This window comes from Prionailurus bengalensis, chromosome D4, assembly GCF_016509475.1.
Source record: "Prionailurus bengalensis isolate Pbe53 chromosome D4, Fcat_Pben_1.1_paternal_pri, whole genome shotgun sequence".
Lineage (NCBI taxonomy): Eukaryota > Metazoa > Chordata > Mammalia > Carnivora > Felidae > Prionailurus > Prionailurus bengalensis.
Genome location: NC_057359.1, coordinates 19,752,390 through 19,774,989, shown reverse-complemented (window position 1 = coordinate 19,774,989; position 22,600 = coordinate 19,752,390). Strand labels below are relative to the sequence as shown.

General features: G+C 41.6%; 1 protein-coding gene and 1 long non-coding RNA gene across 5 annotated transcripts in view; one reads left to right on the top strand and one right to left on the bottom strand.

Moving 5' to 3' along the window:
• Nucleotides 1–17,750, bottom strand: part of CEP78 (centrosomal protein 78) — a 28,890-nt gene extending 11,140 nt beyond the window's left edge. For 2 of the 4 annotated variants that reach the window (XM_043565732.1, XM_043565734.1), the window contains exons 1-12: nt 17,227–17,694; nt 13,579–13,751; nt 13,411–13,483; nt 12,017–12,120; nt 10,412–10,586; nt 8,339–8,452; nt 6,726–6,790; nt 6,336–6,447; nt 4,745–4,762; nt 3,363–3,498; nt 1,858–1,903; nt 116–244 (exon numbers count right to left, since the gene is read on the bottom strand). In XM_043565732.1, coding sequence (XP_043421667.1) covers nt 116–244; nt 1,858–1,903; nt 3,363–3,498; nt 4,745–4,762; nt 6,336–6,447; nt 6,726–6,790; nt 8,339–8,452; nt 10,412–10,586; nt 12,017–12,120; nt 13,411–13,483; nt 13,579–13,751; nt 17,227–17,479 — 1,398 coding nt within the window. In that variant the 5' untranslated portion in view covers nt 17,480–17,694. Of the gene's footprint in view, nt 1–115; nt 245–1,857; nt 1,904–3,362; nt 3,499–4,744; nt 4,763–6,335; nt 6,448–6,725; nt 6,791–8,338; nt 8,453–10,411; nt 10,587–12,016; nt 12,121–13,410; nt 13,484–13,578; nt 13,752–17,226 lie in introns of all 4 variants that reach the window. The other 2 variants (XM_043565733.1, XM_043565735.1) reach the window with 2 other exon arrangements.
• Nucleotides 17,751–17,792: 42 nt separating this feature from the next.
• The window catches only part of LOC122474693, a 104,003-nt gene continuing 99,195 nt past the window's right edge, over nt 17,793–22,600 (top strand). The window contains exon 1 of the long non-coding RNA XR_006294981.1: nt 17,793–17,882. This is a non-coding gene — a long non-coding RNA (uncharacterized LOC122474693). The remainder of the gene's footprint in view (nt 17,883–22,600) is intronic.

Sequence of the window (22,600 nt, the reverse complement as noted above, 5' to 3'; positions counted from 1 at the left end):
GAGGGGAAGACAGAATCCATGTGTGAGCTTAGCCAGTGCTGTAATCAGGCTTCCGCCAGATAACCACCACAGTTTAAAAAATAATCTGTGTATCTCTAAAGTGATAACATTGTACCTGTAATGCTTCTTGCTTTAAACTGGTTTTCTCAGGCTCTTCTTGAACACTTTCAGAAGAATCTTCGACCTCTTCAATTTCTGAGGAAGAAGGACTCTCTACTGTCACAGTCACAGGAAAATTCGATTGCTTAGAGAAAGGAGACAGGGTTGTAGAAGAGATAACAAAAGCCAGAGAGTGATATTACAGAACATTTAACAAAAGTGATCTGAGGTATCATTATTTATAAATGTCTTCCACTGCTCCTTAGTCAAAAACAAGCAATGACAAAATAACAGTAACTTATTTCTGCTGTTACTGTACAGAATTCTGTTGTTAAGATTAATATTTGAAATCACCCATATTATTTTATAAAATTTCTTTCACATAAGCCAAGTGAGGAGCCAGGGTAAACATTCTTCTCAGATCAACTTTATACTGCAGGCAAGAAATTTATTTTCCACCATTAGGCACAAAAAGTCTAAAACAAAATGTAGTTTTGGAGGAAAACCCATCAGTAGGGGGACTGATAAAGAATTAGAAGAATAATTTGAAGGTCAACATATCTAGTGAATGCTAAACATGAGAATTTTAAAAAATAAATCACTTACACATACACAACTAAAACTGACCCATCAAAAACTTCACTTTATCATCCTTAAGCCACCTCAAGCCAAAACCAGGGTAAGAGTAATGTAGTTCTCCTGCAAAATTTCACTGCCACTGGAATGCAGTTGAGTATGATGTTTCCAAACATTAGAAAAATGACCTGGTCACACCCCCTAAAGAGTCTACAGATTACAAAGAGGTGCACTGGGATTCCGTAACTGCACAGAAGGCACAACACTAGGGTCCCATTACGACCACAGGTAGCAAACCCCACAGGGCAGGAAAATCCCCACAGTAGGAAGAGGTGTGTGCCCCTTCCTCTGGGCATGCGGGGGGCAGGGCTCACACCCAGGGCGCTCTTCTCTCAGTCACAACGGTGTTACCTTATTCAGAGCAACTACGCAGTCTCCCAGGACAAGGGGAAGGAGAACCTGACGCTCTGCGGGGATCGGCTGGTTTTAAGACCAGGAGACAGTGGGACAGGGGATGGGTGTGGTGTGGGTGGGAGAGGGAGAAGTGCTCTGAGAGAGCGGAAGCGTTGGGACTGGCCTCTTTATTTTGCCTTCAGGATCCGGAACTTCTACATACAGCCCCCAAACAACATTTCTTGAAAACAGAAGGACATTCCTGAAAATGGTAACCCCACATGTGGGGTCAGGAATGTCAAATTTGTTTCACTGGGTAACAGGTGACTCGTGAACTGGAGAAATGGCTTCTCTGTTTACAGATGAAACCACAAGGGCCCCAGCATGTGCCATGTCCACACAACTACACAGTGTCACTGGAAGAGCGCCCTGACAAGTTTCAAATGGATTTATTTCAAGGAGGGAGATGTTCCCTGTAAGGTTCTGTTCAGTTTATTTTTTTATTTTTTGAGAGAGAGAGAGAGAGAGAGAGAGAGACAGGGGAGAGAGGCCGAGGGAGGGAGGGAGGGGAAGGGAGAGGGAGAGAGAGAGAGACAGAATCTCAAGTAGGCTCCACACTCAGCTCGGATCCCACGACCCTGGGATCGTGACCTGACCCGAAATCAAGAGTTGGACGCTCAACCGACTGAGTCACCCAGGCGTTCCTGTTTAGTTTGAAAAGCAAAGAGAATGTCCTCCCACCTTTCCCACTTCAACCTTCTACATACTGTAAACATGAGAACTACATACCTGCAAATGATTATACACGTCACGAGTTTTGATTAACGGAAAACCCCTGAAGAGATACCAACAAGTTCAGTTATACTTTGATGTGAATACATCACCAGTTAACCTCAGTTAACAAAACTTGTATTATGTACAATAATACTACTAAGAATACATACGAATTGTGTATAAACATGAGTAAGTTCAAAATAAGGACCTGGGAGGCTCCACTATGGAGAAAATTGAACAGAATTTAGCAGACTGCCTTGTGGTAACTCTCTGAACCGCTAAGAGGTGTCTCCACTTCCTATGTTCAGGATGGTTGAGATTTCCAATCTAACTTCTTTAACTGATAATCATTCTCCAGTTGACAACTCCTTGTGATCAGAATGGACTCGAGATGACTAAGTATCATGAGAAGAAGATATGAAACCACAAAGTTATAAAACTAAAGTGCAAGACTGGGGACTCAGAACTATAGTTTACACGACAATAATTCACATCACCGTTTATGAAAATGTACAGCAGTCACTTGCCCAGCGGAGATTATATTCACCAACTTAACATGAGCTACTGCACGGTTAATTTACACAGCACCTACTTCAAGCCTTATTGAAAATCAACTCTTCGTTTTCTTAAGCAATTGCTCATCCTCAATTTCTTGACTACTACCAGGTTAAGTTACTTGAAAATAATCTATAGCAAGGCCTATAGATTTACTATTTACTCAGCAAGCCTAAAATTAGTTTAATCGTGTAAAGAGACTTTATAAAAAAAATTTTTTTAATGTTAATTTATTTTTGACAGAGAGAGAGAGACAGAGCATGAGCGGGGGAGGGGCAGAGAGAGAGGGAGACACAGAATCTGAAACAGGCTCCGAGCTGTCAGCACAGAGCCCGACGTGGGGCTCGAACTCACAGACCGCGAGATCATGACTTGAGCCGAAGTCGGACACTCAACTGACTGAGCCACCCAGGTGCCCCCGTGTAGAGACTTTTATACTTCTAGGACAAAAAATCATTCTGCACAGTTATCCCCAGGTAAGTAATCAGCTAAAACTAGTTATATCTAGTTTGTTCGCTAAATCTGATTCACTGGAGTTAAGCCGGTTGACTGAGTTAGATTAAGTCTAATTCATACTCCCCATCATCCATTCTGCACTAAACTATTCTCCATGCCTAAAATGTCTTTTTTCCCTATTCCTATAAATCCAAGCTCCTACTCTTGCACTGTAGGGACTGGCTCAGTCACAACTGCCTTTAATGAAACCTTTATCACCTGCCCAAGTGAAGATAATTTTATCTCCGCTGGATTCCCACAGGGTTACCTTTGTTGTGACACTTAAGAAATAACTTGAAACTCCCAATTATAATTTTTTTGTTTTTGCTTTTCTTCCTTAAAGGACTCATTAGGCAGAAGTGTGAGTTATCGTTCTTCCTCTACAGAAACCACCAGAGACCTCCCACATAATAGAAGCTCCAAAATGAAGAATGGTGAATGACTACAGACAGGGACTAAAGATGCCCTACCTGCTCCTTTTTGCACGTTCTGCTGTGCGCCACGGCAGGAAACCAGACACACCAGGAGGCAGAGGTTCAGGAGCATAATTGTCTTTACCAAGGGAGTGTTTTCTTCCGTTACTTACAGGTTTCTTTGTACCCAATCCTATGTTTGCAGAAGCATTAAAAGAAAAAATCAAGATGCACTAAAGGGCAACAGAGCAATCATCACATGTTCACACTTTTAAAAGAATAAAACAGGCAACTGACAATGATGCAAAAGCCATTAAGAACAAGATTTTGTAAAAAGACTGGTAACCTTTAAAAATACAAGTCCTCTCCAGTAACAAGTTACCATTTTAACTAAAATATAAGTATGTGAAATGTACAAAACATGCAAAAGTAAATAAAAAATATATCCCAAAGAATGAAACATGCATGATACATTTCTTGTATCATGCAGAAACATTCAGTTTGCTGAATCTCAGAATAGCTTTGGTATATCTGAGTCTCCAAGGTAGAGAAACACTGATAGATCCGTGACTCCTGCCAAACGGGATCTGAATTAGAACAAAATTTCAATTTAAGATTGATTTTTCTGTGTGAAAATGATAAAAGTAACAGGACTGAAAGCTTGTAACAGGCAGATGAGTCAATGTTACCCTCTTTAAGTCTGCTGACCCTCATTACTCATTTATTTTCATATAGAAAACAAAAGAAATAAACCACTGGATAGAAGAGCAAGATATGGAGACTTAGCCTATATTTCAATACTGAAGAGTCAAGTATCCTTATGAAATGTCTGGTAACAAAACTAGACCTACATGCTAATATACTTTATTTAGAATAAGCCATATATTAAAATTGACCTACATTTAAAGATTTATTTTTTTCTATGTTACTGAAAACAAGTAATATAGGTTGGTTCTATTCGTTCTTCAAGTCTGTTTCACTTTAGCAGCATCAGGAAAGTATGTGAAATAAAGTGTAAGGGGTAATACAGAGCAAATATTTCATAGAGTATAGCTTACTGGTAATCACCACATGACCCCTGTATGTTTTCTCTGGATACATTTACGTGCCTCTTAAAATACACAGAAGCTCCATTCACCATGTGCTATGTTTTGTTGTCTAACTTAATTACTCTCAAGCAAATAGTGTTCATCATGTATGTGGTTTGTATGTATACAACTTTCCCCTTACTTTCAGAAACTAATGCAAATGTCATTTTTAAGTAAAACCAAAAGAATCTACGCTTATCTTGTTAGGAGATTAAAAAAAAAATCCCATAAGAGTTCCTATCTTCTTTCTGCACACACAATTACAATATGAATATGACATAACTCACACAATTATTTAACCCCTATACTCACCTGGATCTAACTATATAGCCAGACGCTGATTTGGCTTACCTCTATGTCTCCATATAACTGAGGCAAATACAGAAAAAAGCCCAAGAAATAAAATTACTCTTAAAACAGCTCAGTGAGCTTGTAAACTTCAGTCACATTTCCACTTTGTTTAATCATGCTAAGAAAAAATTTTTAAATTTTTATTCTCATTCCACAAAGTCCTGTTATATACCTCCAGGTACTAAAGTTACAGGAATCTGAATATAACATATAGATATACTTCTTTTTCCTATAGATAGCTCTACTTCTAATATTATATCAAAATACCGACTTAGACACTTTTTTCTTTTGACAGAGAGAGAGAGAGAGAGAGAGAGAGAGTGAGTGAGAGACAGCGTGCACCAGCAGAGAAGGGGCAGATGGAGAGAGAGAAAAAGAATCTTAAGCAGGCTCCATGCTCAGCAGAGTGAGATGCAGGGCTGGATCCCACAACCATGAGATCATGACCTGAGCCAAAACCAAGAGCCGGACACTTAACCAAGTGAGCCACCCAGGCGTCCCCCAACTTAGACACTTGTATAAATGTTTTACACACGACGTAAACTTTTAATAATAATACATAGTGTGATATCACAGATCTCAACTTTTTTGTATACATTAACTACCAAAATATCACTATTTTAAAATAAAAATTGGTAGATAACTGTAAGCTTTCTTTTGATTTAATAAACACTCTTAACTCCTATTTAATATTTTGTTGATCAAACAAGTTGATTAATGGAGAATCAAAAACATGTATCTTTTAGTGGTAAAAAAAGCAGTTACACTTATGAAAATGTTTACAATATTTTTCACTAATTTATTTATTTTTTAAGTAGGTTCCATACCCAATGTGAAGCTTGAATTCATGACCCTGATATCAAGAGTCGTATGCTCTACTGACTGAGCCAGCTACGCACCCCAAATTTTTCAGTAATTAAAAAAATGGACAAATCAACTCAGTGAAACCTTGTGAATACATTAAAAAGTATAACTATGAACCATACAGAATTTAAATTTAGTTTAAAATGAAGTGAAAGGGGGTGCATAGGTGGCTCAGTGGATTACGTGTTCGACTTCGGCTCAGGTCATGGTCTCAGGGTTCATGAATTTGAGCCCAGCAGCTCTGTGCTGACAATGCAGAACCTACTTCAGATCCTCTGTCCCCCTCTCTCTGCCCCTCCCCAGATCACATGCGTGCACTCTCTCTCAAAAATAAATAAACACTTAAAATAAAATTAAAATGAAGTGAAAATAGAAAAGTGGCAAATTATACTTAAGCCACATGGAATTATGTTAACAGACAACAGAAGGAGAAAACGAAAATCTTAACAAAGAAATATATTCAAAATAATGAATTTTGTATGAAACATAACGTTGCTTAACTAAAAAAATGGAAACATTATTATCTCTTTTTAAAAATTATTTCTACATTCTATAAATTCGCATAATCTGTATAGAACATTTACAGTCTTTCTAATCTGCACATCGTCAATATTGGCTGTTACCCCTGATGTCGTATAATGAGAAGAGATTTCAGTTTTAGCACCCTGGAACACATAAGGGGTGTAAGCTCTAGTAGGTGCTAAAAAGCCAGGCTAGAAAGAGTTACCGATTCTAATAGTAGCTTTCCCTTTTCGACCACTTCCCAGAACTATAGTTCTCTTTTTCTGTCTAGCAGTTTTGAATGGTTCCTTCACTGATGGAGAAGTGATCCACTGGTACTGGAAGAGAAATAATACATACGCATTTCAGTTACAGGTAATTTATGAGGTTTGATCTCAACTGGAAATTCAGATATTTTAAGTTAATAAAAGGTTTGCTATCTGCATTTCTGAGACCGTATATTAAAGAATCACACATTTTTTTCAAAAACAGAAGGCCATTTGATTTGACTTATTTGGTTTAAGATGGCAGAAAAATGCCTTGATAGTTTTATTAGGGAAAAAAAAAGAAAAACATGCAATTAACGAAAAATTCTTCCTAGAGAACTACGTGTTACCTCTGACTTGGCGCTCCTTCCATTCTGGAGAACTTTTTTAATAACTGCTTTCATCACAGAATGATCTAAAGTGAAATAAAATTGAAATTATAGTAACTGCTTCCCAATGAGAGGTTATGCCCATTTAAAAACAAAAGCCAACTAATTACTGCTCTTCACATAAAATTAAGTATAAGACCCACATTATGCAGTTACTTACCTATTTCCCCCTTTGAGTATTCTAATTTCTTCCTCAAAAACCTAAGATGAGAGTATGCCTCCTCCCATATGGTCCCCGATGACTTCTATTTTGGCAGCAGCCGAGATAAAATCTAGACACTTTGTCTAAAGTGTCTTTGATAGCTTTGGCTATAAAGCAAAGAGTCTGGGGGCACTGTCCAGATGCTTAGATACCTAACAGGTGCCTAATCCATCAAACCAAAGTCCTGAGTCTCTCAAAGCTGCCCCTCTCCTCAGCCCCCCTTTTCTCAGTGAGTGGTACCAACCAGTTGCACACATAATCGTCTAGGACTTGCTTATTACTATCTCTTTCATACCCCATATCTGATCTATCCATAAGTCTTATTAGCTACACCCTCAAAACACAACCTGAATTCAACCGCTCACCAGCTCCAACCTTCCACCCCAAGCTAAGCCAGAAACAGCCCTGATTTGGACTCCCGACTGGAGTGACAGTCTCCTGACTGGTCTCCCCATTTCCCTTCTTTATCCCCCACGCCCATTCTCAAGTCTATTCTCTACACCAGGGTCATCTTACTGAAACGCTATTCAGATCAAGCCTTTCCCACCTCAAAACCCTCTGCTCACACAGAGTAATTCATGTCCTTACTGGGGCTTTCCAAGACCTTACAAGATCATGCCCCTGGCCACCAACATGACCTCACTGCATACCATGCTCTCCTTCACTCAGTGTTCTGGCTATGGCGGCCTCTGCACTTTTCCTTAATACTGTACCCACCCTGCCACCTATGTACCTGCACACATAGCCTCCTGGTTCTGGAACGTGCTTTCTCCAGGTCTCCCATGGCTTACCACTTTTCACTTGGGTGTCCCCTCAAATGTCATTTCTCCAGCGAAGCTGTCCCCTGACAAATCTAATACAGCCCTACTGCCCCATTCAATGTCTTCACCTTAAGGTGTTTTTGTACTTCCTGCTATCTAAAAGTACACTACTTATCTGTCTACTCATTTCTACCTGAACCCTTCCACTGGAAGGAGGACAAGACTTTTGAATATCCGATTCACTGCCACATTCCTAGTGCCTAAAACCTGTGTCTGGAACACAGAAAGGATTCAAAAATTACTCGGTAACTTAGAAATGAGTGAAATGCTCTTTCCAAGAATGCAAAGGTTCCACAAGGAGGAAATAGCTCTCTTGGTGGAAGCAGTTCCATTATCTAGATTCAAGTCTATACAGAGTGGCGGCCAAGAGCAATTTACAAGTATCAATTCACTTTAATTAGTAAATTATCTGCTAAAAACACAAGGGAAGTACAACATTCAAAACAGTGTAAGATTAGGAAAGTAAACACATTAAATTTTAAACACTGTCAATACATGAACAAATTCTTTGTTTTGCCATTCGTTAATCGATTAAAGAAGATGCGACATACCAACAAGCGGATTTTTTCTTATATCCAGAATGACCAGAGTTCTATTGGTTTCCAGGGCCTTTAGTAAAGCCTTTGCTCCTTCATTGGTGAGGCCACATTGCTGCAGGTCAAGCGCTTTTGATGAAAGACAAAAGGTCACTTGCCAACTCTACACAGATTTAACACACAGTCAACTGTCATGTATTCCTGCGTGTAAGATTTTGGTACAAGCCTAATCATGGCAGGGTTTTAATCTTGGACGTGGAAAAAAGAAAAACAGAAAAGTATACACACACATAATACAAAATCCAACAAAAAATTCTTGGATGTGCCTCAATTATCCTGCCCATAGTACCAACATATCACCCAACATACTTTACGATTACATAGTTGAAGAATGACTGGATACAGTCTATGAGTGAAAAACATCACAAAAGGAATCCCAGTTCATAATCAGCAAGAATGCTGGTGGCAGTGGGGACCTCATATACAAAAACTCGGTGGAGCTCAGAAACTGCACTTTTGATATATCTTGAGCTCCAAATCACTCTTGAAATGAGTTGAAAGAAAAAAGCCAAATAGAAGATTTGTAATAAGTGTTAGTTTTAGAACAAAAAAGACAAAGAAAGATGTCTCAAGAGGATGTAAACAATAACAAATCCAAACAATGTGTGAATAGGGAACATATGCTAAGAACTTATCAACAAAGAATGATAGTCAAGAACACCCTCTTTAAAAGGTCAAAGAACAGAACAAGTGATCAGAAACACTAGTAGTTCATTTAAACCAAAGGGATCATCACAAAAGCACAGGCATACAAAACATTACATAGGAGGAAACTATCATATGAGCCCTTTTCTAAAAGTGTAACCATTACATTAAAGTAACTGGAGGCTTTTAAAACCCCAGGGTACAAAGAAGTGAGCCAGATATATGGAAATGATATGAAGCAACCCTTACAAACTCTTACTATAGAATGGACAGAGGATACAATTAATCAACTAGCTAAATTACTAACAATAGTTAATTGTCACTACTATATACACTGAATACAAATTAAAACAATATAATATGATTGTTCTACCAGATTAGGTCAAGATCATATAAACAAAACCTTTAGGATGTGCATGCCCTTTTGACCCAACAACTCCCTAAGAATTTAACCAATAATAGATGTAGGCAAGGGTATGTATCAGAGTACTGTTTTTACGTGAAAAACTGCAAAGAGCTCCTATATCTAGCAAGAATGAGTAAGCTGAGTGTACTATGGCATATTCATGCAATGGAACTCTGAACAGTCACTAAAAATGGTGTGGTAGATAGAAATTTAGTGACTCATTAAGTAGCTCATACTATATGAAATGAGAAAAGTTATAAAATCTGGAGTAACCCTACTTGCATAAAAGAGGGAGGGCTACTAACTTTTGTTTGTCTTATAGTTTTTAAAAGTGACACAAGCCAGTGCTTGTGAGGGTAGAGGCCTCACGGACACTGTTAAGGTGGGTTATAAGTCAGCAGAGAATTTCTGAATGGTGATTTGGCAACATGCAATAAATGTCTTAAAAATGTCATCTTATGAGGTCATTCCACTTTTAGTAACTTAATCTACATAAGTAATACCAGTGGATGCACAGATGTATGAACAAAGTTTTCACCACACATTGTTTCCTACAGGGAAAAGCACAAGTGTCTACATCTATTTGCAAAGAATGATTACACTATTGCATGTCAATATAAATGGAGTACCACAGGATACATCATTAATTACAAGAGCATGAATTAGTAAGTGCGCTATGAGTCCACTTTTTTAGTCTCTGAAGTATACGAGGATATTTGTAGAAAAATAAAACACTGAAAGTATACCAAAAATGAACAGTGATTGCATCTAGGTATTAAGATTATGGGTAATTGTGTTTTCTTGTTACTCTGTATTTTCTATGAAGAATAAATATATGTAATTCTTAGGAAAGCTGTAAAGCACAGTAAAAGGTACTGGAAAAATAAGGCTTTGAAAAAAATCCTATGACAATATCATGCCAAAAGCTAAGCATATTTAGCATTTAAAAATTCACTATTTTCCATTTTAGAATTTACCTCTAAGCCATAAATCATCACTGAGAGATTCTGCAAAAGCACCTGCGCCAAGGTCACCAATGAGCGTGTTGCAATTCAAAGTGATACGCCTCAAACCAGCCATACAGTCCAGGTCAGGTCTCCTATAACGAAGACTCTCAGCCCAGGTTTCTTCGTGCCTTCTCATGGTCTGATACTTCAAAGATTTAAGAGGATGAAATGAAGACGTTTGAATAAGGAAACAGGGGAGGCCTACTGAAGATGGCTTAGCATGTCACGGTCAACCCAAGAGATTTAACAGTCGATTCGAGTTTAGGAGTCCAGTGACCCAGATTCTAGTTTGCCAGCGATTGGTTAGATTCTAGCCACTGGATGACCGCTGATCAGTTATATAAACTTTGGCAATCAATTACATTCTACAAATTTTATTTTCCTTATCTCCAACTCAGGGAATTAGTTCTAAATTCTGTTATTGCTGAGGCTGTATCATTCTGTCCTCCGGTGGTCTCCAAACACCTGATTGGGCATCCTGCAAGTGCACTTTCTGCAACACGTATCTTATTGATTGAAAAATTATACACAGGAAGTTCTGTACATATATTCCGTGTACATTATAAACTTAAAAGGTATTTTTTAAATGATACAAAAACAAATATAGGGGGTCTAATATTTTCTTTCCCTAACCCAGGGGATCTTGCTTACTACTTTAAGGTATGTACACTAACTTCAGTGGCCTGCAACATGCAAAGGCAGTTTGACATGCTGTAGGAAATTGATGGTTTGATTTTTAACCAGAGATATAGTCAGAAAGATATATTTATTTCTCTACATTCATAAGATAAATTTTGGTTACAGGGAACACTGACTTTCAAAGAAAGCAATCTTACTACATGCTCGAACAACAAAAGACTCAAAGTTCCTGTGACACTCTAAAATGGAAAATCGTTGGTGTTTTTCTATTAACAATAACCTATAAAAGCAACAAGTGGGAATCACAGCAAAACACTTACATGGTGCTTATTATGTGCCAGGCACTATTTTATACAAATTAGTTAGTTTAATACAAAGCACAGAGGCTAAGTAATATGTCCATGGTCATAAGCTATGAAATTGGAGAGTTGGAATTTGAACCTAGGCTATTTGGTTTCAGAATCCATGCTCTTCACTGTTTTCTGTATCCTGGGTCAATGGACTTGCTCTGTATAGGCCCAAAGGTAAAATTTTCAGCTTTGGGGGCCATACAGTTTCTGTTGCAACTACTCAGCTCCACTGGGATAGGATGAAAACAGCCACAGTCACTATATAAGCAAATGGGTGTGGCTATATTCTAAAAAAACTATTTATCACAGGTGATGGGCTATTTTCAGTAACTCAAAATACATGACAGTATTGTTTATGATGTATTTATACATGAAATTTCTTATTTCTAGGAATAAGTGAACTACCTTCACTAAATGGCAAATCCCAAACTGAAAACTGGTCATATTCTTTCAATAAAACTAAAACTGCAAGCACATGTATCAAAGGACAAAAACAAAACAAAACAAAACCCCTGCCATCTTGAATCAAAATAATAATGTTTCAATCACATAATACGTTTTCATGAAAGTTTAAACGGAAAGTCACCTTTAAGATCTTGGCCATGTGATCTGCTCCCTGCCACGTCAGATTACAGCCCGTGAAGTTTACTGTCTTAAGAGTGATAGAGTTCTTTATACCTTGACAAATAACTAAAAGGGAAAACAAAAAAAAAAAACAAAAAAAACAAAAAAAACACACATACAATAAGATGAAGAGCCTATACAGTCTGGTCAATCCTGACATCTTTGCTTTTCCTGAGCCTATTGGAGGTTTACAGCTGTATTCTTAAATTCACTATCTACAGTCTTCCCAGACAACTGATGGGTTGGTGCATTCTAAAATATGTCAGCAACAGAGACTCCTGGGTGGCTCAGTCAGTTAAGCATCTGACTTCAGCTCAGGTCGTGATCTCACGGTTTGTGGAGTTGAGTCCCATGTGGGCTCTGGGCTAACAGCTCAGAGCCTAGAGCCCGGAGCCTGCTTTGGATTCTGTGTCTCCCTCTCTCTCTGCCCCTCCCCTGTTCATGATCTGTCTGTATCTCTCAAAAATAAACAAATGTTAAAAAAAAAATTTAAATATGTCAGCAACAAAGTGTTATTCCAGTTTACAGCAATAGTTTAATTCTATTTAGATGCTAAAAATGAATACTGCAAACACTGAAAACTTTATTCCCAACTAGTCAGTAAAGTACTATATACCTTTTGGGACATAAGAAAGAGAAACCTAAAAAGCCTAAGACTCTTCCTAGTTTCATTTCCAGTGATACAACCCAAACTCGGTTATCAATCAATTTAAATGTCAACTATAAACCCAGAGTTTTATTAGGTGCTATGAAATATACTAGAGCAATATAAGATGGAAGATGTCAAACTCTTAGTTCCTTCAAATTAAGATGCAGCCTTCCTTACCACCCCAGACTCTACTGGACACAGTGAACACACACCAATTCTTCAGGACCCCAATCAACAATCACCTTCTCCGTGATTATTTCCATGATACGCTCCTACCAACACCACTGAGTTTGCTGATCTTTGCACATGTTCCCTATTTTAGTACATAACATAGTGCATTACATAATTATGACTGCATATGAATAGTTTTAGCTATTTAAAGATAATGATTTTTTTTGTCTTTACATCTTGCTATTTCCTTTCCCATAACATTTCTTGAAAAGAAAAAGGTGAACAAACACAAAAAAACAGAATAGTATATATGTGTGTGGCTTGTGGCTTAACACAATCTTAAGTCGAACTGGTTCAGAGTATACAGCATGACAGACTTTTGGCGTACAAGTGAGATGAGGCCAAGGTTTTAACAGGCACAAGAGACAACCCAGGTAGAGCAGCACCAAGAAAAGGTACAGACAGCAGTTAACATGCGTGCAGGGAAACATGAGACCAGTCTGACGGGAGGAGACTTAAACAAGATTGAAACTTACTCTCTAAACCTCCATCTCCAATTGGACAATTTGCAAGAGACAGGTGCACCAAAGTAGCCGATTTATTCAATCCCTTTAAGGGGGAGAAAAAGTTAAAAATTTTACAGGCTCAGTTTACCCTCTAAAGCAAATACCCAGTGTTTGCAGGACACACTGGAGAAGGCTTACCTTTGTCAAAACAGTTAAATCTCTCTCTCTCAGAACTAGTCCATTTAACTCTAGGTTCTTCAGAGAGTTTGATATACTTAAACAGCATTTGAGGGCTTTACATAACTGGAAGGTCACATCTTTGCTTCTTATTGCAGGAACACGACTTCTGCAAACTTTATTTCTGTCACAACCTAAAACAAAAATTATTGTAAAATATGTATTGTCATCATTAGAAAATATCTACTCAGCGCTAAGGTACAAAAATGAATCCTGCTCTTAAAGTCCTCCTTGAGGGACACATGTAAACTCAAAAAGTCAATCACATGACTTACAGAAACATAAATTACATGCAAAGAGGTTCCTGTGAAAACAAAAAGTTTTATCTAAGTGATGGCTTCAAGGCAACGCTGAAGTTGAATCTAGAAAGAGGAGAATGACCACATAAAGTCTGCATGGGAAGTGCAAAGACGTCCGAGCCTGGCACCTGCCGGCCACAGAAAATATTGCAGGTGGGGACATCTAAAGGCCAGGGTGCAAGGGGGAGGAGAAGGAAATTAAAATGGAGAGGTTGGCCCAAATCAGCCTGGGATAAAAAGCCGATGGCTTTTATCTCATAGATAAAGAGGACCAGGGCTACCAGGGGCACAGTAAGAGTGCCTCTACAGGTTAGAAAAACGTACCTAAATCAGATAGATTAGAAAAAGCATCCCTTCCCCAAGGTCAACCAGCCCCTTGGGGCTTTAGTAGAGCACGGCTCAGATTCCATGCTTCTGTGTAGGACACAAGCTGTGCAGCCAATGCACGCTGATCCTGTGCCGGTGAGCCATTATGAGCATTATTTTAAGGACACGTTTTCATTTTAGAAGATCACGGAAGCCCAGTAGGCAGATGAATGGAGAGAGAAACTGAGCTCAGTGGCAGCAACAACTGGTTACAAGCTGGTGAGAATAAAGAAACAGACCTAGGAGGACAAAATGTATAGTCTGGACCCACGGGATGCAAGAGAAAACACAGGTTCAGTGAAGGGATTCTGAAGAGAAGGGTCTGTGTGATACATTTTTCATACACTCACTGTGAATGAAGTATGAGGCAAGATTAAGTACAATGGCCTTGACTTTGAGATCCCTTCCAACTGTAATTTCTTCTGATTTCTAAGTTATTACTTTGGTTAAGTCAAGTCGCTCCAGAGGAACAGAACAGTTCCTAAACCTGAATGAGATGCAGACAATAATCTCACTTCTCTTCACCAGAGGACAAATTGAGATGTCCCTGCAGAAGAGATAACAGATGACATGAAACCCAGAAGCTAGAAAAGGGCCAGGCACATGACAAGTGTTCAGATTTAAAAAAAAAAAAAAAAAAAATTAATGTTTATTTATTTTGAGAGAGAGAGAGAGAGAGCGAGCGAGCTTGAGAGGGGAAGGGCCAGAGAGAGAGGGAGACACAGAATCTGAAGCAGGATCTAGGCCCCGAGCTGTCAGCACAGAGCCCGATGCGGGGCCCGAACTCACGAACCGTGAGATCATGTCCTGAGTCGAAGTCGGACGCTTAACCGACTGAGCCACCCAGGCGCCCCCGAGTGTCCAGATTTTTTAAAAAAATAAACCAGGGGGCGCCTGGGTGGCGTAGTCGGTTAAGCGTCCGACTTCAGCCAGGTCACGATCTCGCGGTCCGAGAGTTCGAGCCCCGCGTCGGGCTCTGGGCTGATGGCTCAGAGCCTGGAGCCTGTTTCTGATTCTGTGTCTCCCTCTCTCTCTGCCCCTCCCCCGTTCATGCTCTGTCTCTCTCTGTCGCAAAAATAAATAAACGTTGAAAAAAAATTTTAAAAAAAAATAAAAAATAAAATAAACCAGTAGTTTATTTCCTCTCCTGTATCTTCACACCTTCCCTGTGTGCCGGCTACTTTGCATCAGCTTATAAACACACTCAAATGTGCCCATTTAAAAAACATCTTTTAGGGGTAGGATTTTCTAGATCTTCTTTGTGGGTTACCTTAGTTTCTCCCATGCCTTCAAACACTCCCCCATAGAGCCCAGATATGCACCTGGAACCCAGAGTTATCTAGACACATGTTTGGATGCCCCACAGGACCCTCTTAAAGCATTAAGGATGAAGCGAGATCTTCTCCCTGACCCCAGACCCCAATCCACTCCTGCTGTGTTGTGTCTCACAGAAGGGTGCTCCTATAAATTGTCACCCAAGCTTGCTGTCCCCCGGTCCTTCTAACTAGTCCCCATTTGTCTCTTTGATATCTCAGATTACAATTCGCCCTCCTCCCAATCAACTTGCCCTCCAGGTGGAAGTCAGAGCAAGCTTCTAAATCAAAAGTCCACCTCAGCATCCTTGAGTGCCTCTGACAGCCATTAGGATAAACATCCAACCACTGGATAGGACAAACAAGGCCCCTCCCTGTGTGGCCCCCACCAGGTTTCCTGTCTCAGCCTTCCCTTCTTTAAACCCTAAATCGCAGTCCTCTACCTTAGTTTTGCCATATTTTCTTACATTTCTCAAACGTGGGCACAAGCAGCTCCCTCCTGCCATTTGAGCAGCTCCCACACAACCTTACAAAGGAGGCAGCTCCTCCAAGAAACCCTCCCTAACTTTCCCTTCTAACATTCTCAGCTTTACAGCACTCGAGCTCACTTCTTCCAGAGCCCTAACTTCGGTGCTAGTGTTTACTTGCTGCCTCTCCCAGCAGAAGAGGAGATCCTCCAGGGCAGGAACCTTGTCTCCTGCAGTGCTGGGTGCTGGCTGAACTCATTCCAGTGCCAGGACACTTGTATACCAACAACCTGCTTAATTTTTAGGGGTAAAAAGTATTAATTGATTTATTAAAGTTCCATTATAGTTAACATACAGTGTTATATTAGTTTCAGGTGTACATTATAGTGATTTGAGAATTCTATACATTACTCGGTGCTCACCACAGTTAAGTGTACTCTTAACTCTAACAACGCATGGAAATGTTAATTTACAAGTGTGGGGATTGTAGTTTAAAAGTAACTTGCTCCCACCACACAGAGTGTAAACCCTGGAATTCAAACCCTAGGCTGCCTTCCCATCTGTGCTCTTTCCACTATGTGTGATTAAACAAACAAACAAAACAAAAACGTTTTTATGATTAACAGCCATGTCTTATTCAAAAGGAAATGGTGCAAAAGATCGGGATGTATCAGTTTTCCTAATGCTTTGTTCTGTATCAGACTAAATCATAGGGTTTAGTCTGGATTAAGGGTGAAGTGGGGTATCCAATCGTGCGTGCTAGACAGCTCTGGGCCCCAGGTGCAGATCTGGGCTCTGTGGGCGAGTGTATGAAGGCATGGGAGAAACCAAGGTAACTCAATAGGTAACATACGTCGAATGCTTAATTATGTCCCAAACTGCGCTAAGTGCTCTACAAGCATTAACTTGGTGCATCTTTGTAATCGCCAGGCACAGCACGTCCTGTTGGTTTATATTACGAAAGAGACCGCTGAGACCCGCAGGCCTTAAGTGACTCACCCCGGGCCCCCCGAGCTGGTAAGAGTCCTAGGCCGGACGCCCCGTGTGCTGCACACATAACCGGGCACGGCACACCCGTGCCTGCGCCCAGCCTCCACCTGGCACCGTCTAAAATCTCGCGCCGCGGCACCGACACGAGGACCACTGTTGGCGGGAACTACAAACCTGTTTCGCCAAGCCACGGCTGGAAGAAGCTCTTGATGGAGATTAGGGGCAGATCTTTGTTAATCTTGAGGGTGCTGAGGAGCGGCGCCCAGTCCACGACGCGCAGGCGGTCGGCATTGAAGTCCAGCACGCCCTCCCGCAGGCAGGCGCGCACCGAGGGCAGCGGCACTGAGTCCTGCAGCGCGCATAGGTACTCGTAGTGCGAGAAGAAGTCGGCCGCGCTGTCGCGGCGCAGCTTCACCGAGTCGATCATGGCCCGGGGACGGCCTCGGGGACGCCGGCGGCGGAGACAATGCCCGCTGGAGCCCCAGAACGCCGGGTCGTCGAAGGCCCGGCTGCTGCGATCCCACGGCTGCGCAGGAGCGGCGGCTCGGCCAGAAGACTCACAGCCCCCGGCCCCAGCTAGGCCCACCGACGCCGCGCTCGCGCGCCGCCCCCCGCCTCGCGGCGCCGGCCGTTGGCTCCCGCCTCACCGTCCTCCGCGGCGCGGGGCTGCAGTTCAAGCCGACGGGCGGGGCCTGTGGGGGGCGGGGCGCGGAGACGTCAGCGCGCTCGCTGTACGTCCGCACGCAGGCCCCGCCTCTTCTGGGACGGGGCCTGAGGACGAGAGGCGGGACGTTCGAGGCGGGACGTTCGAGGCGAGGAAGGTGCGAAAGGTAGGCTGTTTTCGGAATTTGGGGTTTGCAGAAAAGGATTTAACTGGTTGATCGAATTAAAGGGAGAGACGGACGTAGCATCACATTTGCAAAGTAGTCTAAACTTCTGACAAGTGTCTATGCTTGCACCGCCCAGGAGAGAGAACCCCTGGTGAGGGATGTGCAAACGACCGGGTGAATATCCGCTGCCGTGCATGTGCATTAAATCTTTGCTGTCTGTATCAATTTCTACAAGTAACTCTTCACTTGTGTTGTTTCTACTTACCTCACGCGGTTGTAGGCATGTTGTAAAGACTTCCATGAATTCAGGACATTGTTGTGATTACTAATAGTCACTTTGTTTTGTATTGACAGCGACGGTTAACTCTCTCATAATTAGTGCTTTCTGTCTCCTAGGCATCATTTTAAGCATTGTTTAAGTATGAAATAATTTAATTTTCTTAACAACTCGCCAAGGAACGTAACGGTTGTATATCTACTTTCCAAAAGGGGAAACCAAGGCAGAGGAAGTTAGGTACCTTACAGCTAAGTGAGTAGAACTCAGATAATTGGCCTCAGAACCTGTGTTTGTATGCATTTTCTAGAACAGTGATAGTCCTTTGGTCAGGCCTTAGGCATTATGTTTACAGCATTCCTCTTCCACTGTAGAACCAAGCTAAAGTGGAAATCATTTTTGTTAGGGACGGAATGGGGATTTCAATTGCCACACATACGGGAAACTTAATCTAAGTTACAGGAACGTGTAGCTCTTCTCAGAGATCAGCAGAGGACGCCAGCCAATCCCCAAATGCCAAGTCTGATCATCCCTTCTCTGGACTTCCTTGTTCCCTTGACTCAGCTACCCTGATCCAAATAAAATAGAAGACCAGTAGGCAACCAATCCGCTGAAAAAACCAAATAACTTATGCATCACCCTATAAAAATCCCTTAACCTGTGAGCGACTCAGAATTGATTGCTCTCCTCGCTTTGAGTTTCCCAGGTTGGAGGATGAAAGCCTTGCAACAAACTCATCTTTCTGTTTTGTCTTATTCAGTGGCGGAGGTTGGTTTTTGACAGCATCCGCTGGTTGAGTGGGATTGTTTTACCTCTTATTCACCGTACTTCACTCCTGGTTCATCCTGACAACATTATACCCAGACGTCGAACCCAGCTTACCTTCCCATGGAGCCTCAGTGCAGATGCTCTCTGCTCATCTCCAACACTGATCTTCTCTGGACCTGCTTTCAGAGCAATGAGTTTGTTGGATCCAGTCCTGTCTTATTTTAACTGTCATGTGCTTCCCATTTCTTTTTTTCCACTCCCATAAGTTGTTCGCAATGGTTCTTCCAAATCTCCTCCACTCTTCTCGTGTCACCACTAGACTCTGTGTCCCTGCTCTCTGACCTGAAGAGGTATGAGGAGGTATGATACCTCTTATTTCAGTGGGAAAATAGGTTTTCAGACACAGACTTCCTCATCTTTTTAAGTTTGTTTGTTTGTTTGTTTATTTAGAGAGAACGAGCGGAAGAGGGAGAGAAAGAATCAAAGCAGGCTCCCCGCTGTCAGAACAGGGCCTGACTCAGAGGTCAAACTCACCACCGAGGAGATCATGACCTGAGCTGACATCAAAAGTCAGCGGCTTAAACGCCTGAGCCACCCAGGCGCCCCTCTTCATCTTCTCTCCATGAACTCTGGCTGCCTTCCAGTCCATGCTCTGTAGTGCAGCCACTTCCTGTTCAAATCCTTCCATGACTTCCCGTTGCCCTGAGCGTAAAGGCAGCCCTCCTCACAATGGCCTAAAATACTGCTCCTCAGTGTGGAGTCACAGACTAGCTGCTGGGTGAGAACTGCTACTGTTTTATAAGAGAAAGAGCTTGCTTCAGAATGTAAATCAAGCCTGCACCAAACATACTCATTCATTCAGCAGGCAGGACTTTCTTGGTGAAAGTGGCAGTGTGCTGAGTTACATTCGAGAACAGGCTCCTTATCTCATTGCACACTGGCACTTTGAGTGCCTTGGTCTACAGGGCACTGCATCCCCTGAGCATGATGGGGGCATGATCTCTGCAGTCTCATCCTGCACCCTTTTGTATTCAAGAATCTGGCCCACAGTGGACTCCTTTCAGGCCTACATGCTTCATGGCTCATGGTCCATGCTCTTCCCTCTACATGAAATATCCTTCCCTCTGGTCTGTATGTGCTTAATGTCTCTTCATCCTTCTCAGCTCATGTATCACATTGTCCAGGAAGCATTCCCTTACCTACTCAACTCATCAGGCCCCCTGGCCTGAGCTCTCCAAACACCATGTACCTCTTCTTCATTCAGGCCTTCATCACATTTCCCAGCCGTTTTAAGATAGATATTGACTATAGGGTCCACGAGGAAGAGATCACATTGTTTTACTTCCTCTTGCATCTCCGGGGACTAGCACAGTTACTACATGCTACATGTAACTGAAGCACTAGTTATAACACTTGTTGAATGAACAAGTGAATGGACCTAGTCAATGAGCAAGCCCTGGCAGTTTTTCCCTTACAGCATGCCTGATACTCCTTCCTTCTATCTGCCTTGCCATTACTCCAATTCCACTATTCATTATTTTATGTGTGGATTATCATGCTTGCTTCGGAGAATACCACATTCAGGCTCAACTCAACATCATTTATTACACCTCCCAAGGTTCATAGATCATGCTGTTGCCCTGTTCCAAACCTTCCATTGACACATCTTGCCAACACGGTAAAGCCCAAATGTTTAAGAATGACATTTAAAACTTTCTATAACCTGGCTTTAGTTTCACTTTCTGGACTTTTAAAAAAGTTTTTATTTATTGAGAGAAAGAGAGAAGGAGGGAGAGGCAAAGAGAGAGGGACAGAGAATCCCAAGCAGTTTTTGCGCTGTCTGCACAGAGCCTGATGCGGGGCTCCGTTCACAAACTGTGAGATCATGACCTGAGCTGAAATCAAGAGTCAGATCCTTAACCAACTGAGCCACTCAGGCGCCCCTCCAGACTTGTTTTTAATCGATGAGTCTAGTTATCTCTATATCTTTGCTCCCTTCCAGCTCATGTATTATAATATTAAAAACTCTTGTAGTCACCACTCTTATGTCTCCTTCTCTGGGAAAACCTCACTGAGAATCCAAGCAAGATATGGATCCTTTCTCTTCTCCGAACTTGTGAACAGTTTAGTAGGATACATCTGGAGCTGCCATAAGGCATCTACATTTTATCTTCGCCGCTGGTATCTAAGCTCTCATAGAGTGCGGATACAACTCTGTGTTCTGTGCACTTCTTACCATGGTGCTATACACATGGTCAACCTGGACAGTAAATATTTGGTGAATGAATGGATGAATGAATGAATGGATGAATGAAATGAGTTCCCCAGCCCTTTCTCTCCTTCTCTACTTTTCAAGGTTCTGTAGTTACACTTGGACAATAGGCTGCTTCATAGCAACATAATAACTAAGCTCACAGAGCATTGCAAATAGTTGCTAAGAGCATCCCTCCACCACTTAAGAACAACTTGTTCTCCCTCTCTAATGGAGAGAGCAGGTTTCCATACTTATTAAGTGCCTTTGTTTACTTGGCATTGAGAGACACTGGGGGCATCAGTGCTCTACATTCAGCGAAATGCCCATTTTGATTGTAATTTTCCCCTGTGAATAACAACTAGCCACAAAGATGTTCCTGTACAACTTTTCATCCTTTTATATTCATAAAAAGCATCTTAACTACATACAAGCAGAAAATAAATAGAACTCTACTTTATATTTAATAAAAGTTTAGGGAGATGTCTTTGTGGCACATTACCAGACTTGTTTGGGGAACACTTTAACCATGTGAAATATTCTGGAGAGGCACCAAGAGTTCAAGAATTCTCAAAATTTCTGAGTACGCAGTTGCCTCATATATAGGCACAGTGGTAGCCATCTAGGTAACAGTAATTTGGAAGATATTCTGTTAGTCCACTCATACTGTAATAATGTGGAAGAAAATCATCCTAAAGCTCAGTGACATCAACAAGAATTTGGGATTTTTTGATTTGAGGATTAGCTGTAGTAACTCTGTTTTAGACCTCCAGATGTCTGGTTTTGCTCCATGGTTGGGTCCATTTGAGGTCTGTCCCACATATCTGACTCGAGGGCCCAGCCGTGGGGCAGCAGCTCCTAGGGCACACTCTTCTCACCTTGGCCACTGAAACACAAGAGGAGGGCCCACTTAAGCCCATTTAAGACCTCTGCTGGCATCATATCCCCTCACACTCCACTTGCCAAAATGGCAGGAGACAATCAATATAAGTACTGCTATTGAGCATTAAGCATAACTGCTGCTTCTAGAATGAGAAGTAAATGAGGGTTACACAGGAAAGAGTATCACTTCTAATGGCTGTGTGCTCTGACAATGCAGGTATCAGTCCTATAAATGACAGAGAAGGACTGAACAAACACCAAATGAAGTTAAAAATGTTTTCAAGCATTGTTTATTAAACATAACATTGAAATTGCAATTCTGAGGGGCGCCTGAGTGGCGCAGTCGGTTGAGCGTCCGACTTCGGCCAGGTCACGATCTCGCGGTCCGGGAGTTCGAGCCCCGCGTCAGGCTCTGGGCTGATGGCTCAGAGCCTGGAGCCTGTTTCCGATTCTGTGTCTCCCTCTCTCTCTGCCCCTCCCCTGTTCATGCTCTGTCTCTCTCTGTCCCAAAAATAAATAAACGTTGAAAAAAAAAATTAAAAA